General features: G+C 35.4%; 1 protein-coding gene across 1 annotated transcript; it reads right to left on the bottom strand.

The window, feature by feature from the left end:
• Nucleotides 1-1692: 1692 nt before the first annotated feature.
• LOC107552449 (protein NATD1-like) lies at nucleotides 1693-3084 on the bottom strand (the record flags this gene model as incomplete). Its single annotated transcript, XM_016234331.1, has 2 exons — nucleotides 1693-2850; nucleotides 2956-3084. Coding segments are annotated over 2 exons (246 nt in total), but the record flags the coding sequence as incomplete, so codon positions are not given.
• Nucleotides 3085-4333: the final 1249 nt, after the last annotated feature.

The raw sequence follows: 4333 nt of genomic DNA, 5'->3' as shown, positions 1-4333 counted from the left end.
ATCATATAATAATTGCTGTTAATAGTGTTCATCGTCTGTTTGATTACGTCTTGAATTTATTTTTCCGTATTTCTGCCATATGTACATTAACTGACAGTCACTACTGATGTGATGTGTACCACTAAATATTGTAGAAACTTAATTTGCTGTAAAGTTGCTTTGCAGTGATTTGTATAGTGAAAAGCGCTGTACAAATAAACTAGAATTGAATAAACACATAAACCAATAATTTGATATCTGTGCATTATTATTATCTGTGCATATCTGTGCATTTTAAAAAAAGGGAACCATGTTGATTATAGTCAACTAAAAACATTTTCGTTACTTGAAATAAACGTTAACTGAAATAAAATATCAATTAAAAAAATTTGATCTAACCTACAGTTGCTAAGACATATTCATTTTAACTTGAAGTACTAAAATATCTAAAAACTGAAATACAAAACAACAATTATAATAAAAAAGATCAACTTTTTTTTTTTAAATGACAAAAACAAAATAGCTAAAACTTAAAATATAAAAATAAAAACTATAATCGTATCTCTCTATGATACTGAAGGGAACTAAATACAAAGCTTTCTGGAATCATTTTTCCTAGCCTCTAAAAGTGTTCAAATTCCTTTAGAATTTTTTTTTTTAAATATTCATGGAAAACATATTTTAAAAACAGCTTTTATTACAAAGTCACTGTACTAAAAAAAAATGCAAATTGGGTACAAAAATTCACTGTTCAGCTATTTAAAGGGACAGTTCACAGAAACATTTAAATTGTAATTATTTACTCACCCTCATGTCATTTAAACCCGACTTTTGTTTATTTTGTGACAATATGAAGATATGTTTACCATAATTGTTTATCATGCAATAATAGTCAGTGTTGTCTGGACCCCAATAAAAAAAGGGAACCATGTTGATTATAGTCAACTAAAAACATTTTCGTTACTTGAAATAAACGTTAACTGAAATAAAATATCAATTAAAAAAATTTGATCTAACCTACAGTTGCTAAGACATATTCATTTTAACTTGAAGTACTAAAATATCTAAAAACTGAAATACAAAACAACAATTATAATAAAAAAGATCAACTTTTTTTTTTTAAATGACAAAAACAAAATAGCTAAAACTTAAAATATAAAAATAAAAACTATAATCATATCTCTCTATGATACTGAAGGGAACTAAATACAAAGCTTTCTGGAATCATTTTTCCTAGCCTCTAAAAGTGTTCAAATTCCTTTAGAATTTTTTTTTTTAAATATTCATGGAAAACATATTTTAAAAACAGCTTTTATTACAAAGTCACTGTACTAAAAAAAATGCAAATTGGGTACAAAAATTCACTGTTCAGCTATTTAAAGGGACAGTTCACAGAAACATTTAAATTGTCATTATTTACTCACCCTCATGTCATTTAAACCCGACTTTTGTTTATTTTGTGACAATATGAAGATATGTTTACCATAATTGTTTATCATGCAATAATAGTCAGTGTTGTCTGGACCCCAACATTCTTCAAAATATCTTTATTTAATCATTTGTGCTCCACAGAAAAATGTCATATTGGTTTGGAACAACATGATAGTGAATAAATGCCATTTACTCATACTCATGGACATAAACACTCATCAACCAAGTTTTGTCTTAAATTTTTTATTCAAAATCATTAATAGTAATATTAAGAGTACATAAGTGTGAAAAAACAGATGAATTTCGGGCCTCTAGTCTGTTACATCACAAATTGACATAACAGAGCCCAGTTTTTTTTACTTAAAAAAAAAAACCTTCCTTATCATCACCAGGAATACAATGGTCATCAGTGGTGTCAGCACAGAACATGGCATGATGGTCTGCTCCGTGTGCTGCCTACCCTGCAAACAACCTTGCTTAAATCTGGCTTAAGGCAGTTCATCAACTGACTTTTAATAAGACCCCTGGGAATTTTGGGAGTAACTAACACACTGACATTTATACGCTCATATTCGGTTATTCAACACTTACACACACACACACACACACACACACACACACATACATACATCCAACCATATGTAACAGAATCCTCTATGCAGAGGTGCTTTATTGTTTTTATAAATTGTGCATCCTGAGAGGTTCAGCCCTGCGAATATATGGGCCGGCGATTGTCTCCAGAGTCTGAGCTCTTCACTGGCCATAGTATACACAGATACACACATGCAAAAGCACAAGATCAGCCTAGAACATGCACAGAATGAAACAGTCATTTCTGACAGTATGGTTAGATTGTGATGCCCCTAAAACTTCAAGCCAGGCTGAGTGTGCACGTTCTGCGCATGTGGGAACACAAGTGCATGTGTTTATTTCTCTTGTGAGCACCACTAAATCTGAAGGTGTAAGGCCAGAGAGGCATATGGAGTCTAACATCACTCTTATGATCATATCAAACTATTCCTATTTTGAATTCATGATGGGTGTCATAATCCTCTCACATCTCTGGATTGGCTCGAAAGTCCACTTGAGTTACTGGGAAACTAGCCCACCTCAAAGTCCACACTCTTATATGTCCTACGAAAACGTTTTGTAGTTTCAGATCTCCCCTTCTTAAATCGCATTCACTCCAAAAAAAAAAAATCTTTCTCTTTCTTTTGTGGAGTTTCAAGACCAGTCAGACAGTTTAGGGAATCCCAAAAGATATCCATCCCACCCAATCCCAAATCATCCTATTAGAATCGAGATCGTCCCCATCTCTCACTCTCAGTGGAGGATGTGCTCCAAGTAATGGGGGTGAGGGTTTTCTTTGACGTATTTCTGGATGTACCAGCATGTTAAATGGGCTTTTAGGTCCTCCTCCACCACAAAGTCCATTGCAGCCTAGCAAAAACAACCACAAACTATATTTTAAATGCACAACAACAGACAATGTAATATCATCATGTATAAACCATTTCACACTGTTCTTGAGTAACCTTCTACAACCTTGGCAAGGTGTTTGGCGATCTCTCGTCCTCGGTAAGCTTCAGGAACCTCAGTGTGCTGCAGATCCACTGTCTTCTTCCCCACATATTCATACAGCAGAACAGCCCTGTCATGGGAACCTTCAATACAGATGCAAATATATTAGTCAGCGTACAGTAAACAAAGTTATTCGTGACCGTGAAGAACTGCTCAGTCAAACAGGATGCATGTCTATGCTTTGTTTTTCGTTTTCACCGTCGTAAACGAGAGCTTTCCGGGGAAATAGTCACATACAGACGCTTTTTTCCATGTAAAACCCCGCAAGAAATAAACGCAAGTCTGTTCCCGTTCCTCTGCTGTTGCTGGTTTTCTACTGAAGGACAGGGAGTGGATTTGCTTTGTACCGATAGAAAGATGATAGAACAGGAAGTAGCCTAAAACAAAGTCTGCATGGGATGGCTAGCGGGTAAGCTAGCAACTTAGTAACCGATTCCGTCAGAGAAGAAAACAAAGCTTGCGTTAGAGCAAATGCACGAACTGTGGCTAGTGACAGGCGAGAATTACTGCGGCTCCGCACGTCGAAACAAAACAACTCAAATTGCAGCATTCATCGGACGAATCCGACTCATTAAACGCTTGTCAAAAAGCTAACAAATGCAGACAAGCGAGTTGTGCTTGTAGCGAATTCATTTTTTACTTTAAAGTTAGCAGAAAGTGTTAAATGAACAATATAAAAAAGGCCCAGCATTAATGCAAGTCCATCATGAAGTCTCAAAAACAGGAAAACAATACAAAACAGAACTCAATGAAGGTCAGATGCTCCTGTACCAGACACAATGCTAAAAATAAAACACTGCTGAAGTCGAGAGGGTAGAGAGGATGAGAAGAGATTTGATTAAAAACACCTCACAAGAATAAACATTATTATGGTCTGCTTATTTTTCTTATCTAGCTAGGTTTTATTAGAAAGTGCATTCCATCAACTGATGGAGAATGGAGAGAATCAGACAACAAATAGCCCAAAACACATTTGAGCTAAAAAAAAAAAAAAAACAACAGCACATGACTGACATCTAAACCAATAAGTGTACTTCTCAGGTGAGGAAGGCGGGGCATGACGGCAAAACACAACTTCTTACAGGACAAACTAGAGTTTTCTGACATATAACAAAGGATCCCAGCCAAATCCCATGTGATTCTCCCCATTTTCCAACAGCCAGCCATCTTTCACATGTCAGACACGCGATAAACAATTCTGTCAGTCGCGCAAACCTCTTACATGGCAGTAAAGTGCAGAGGACAGATGCCTTTGTCTAATGAGAGAGAACAAAAATAATTCACAATCAATCAATCAGCCGAGTCTGATTGACTCAAGGCTTTCAATCACTTTATCTGTGCT

This window comes from Sinocyclocheilus grahami, unplaced genomic scaffold (genome assembly GCF_001515645.1).
Source record: "Sinocyclocheilus grahami isolate Dianchi unplaced genomic scaffold, SAMN03320097.WGS_v1.1 scaffold451.1, whole genome shotgun sequence".
NCBI classification, from domain to species: domain Eukaryota; kingdom Metazoa; phylum Chordata; class Actinopteri; order Cypriniformes; family Cyprinidae; genus Sinocyclocheilus; species Sinocyclocheilus grahami.
This window is presented reverse-complemented; position numbering and strand designations above follow the sequence as displayed.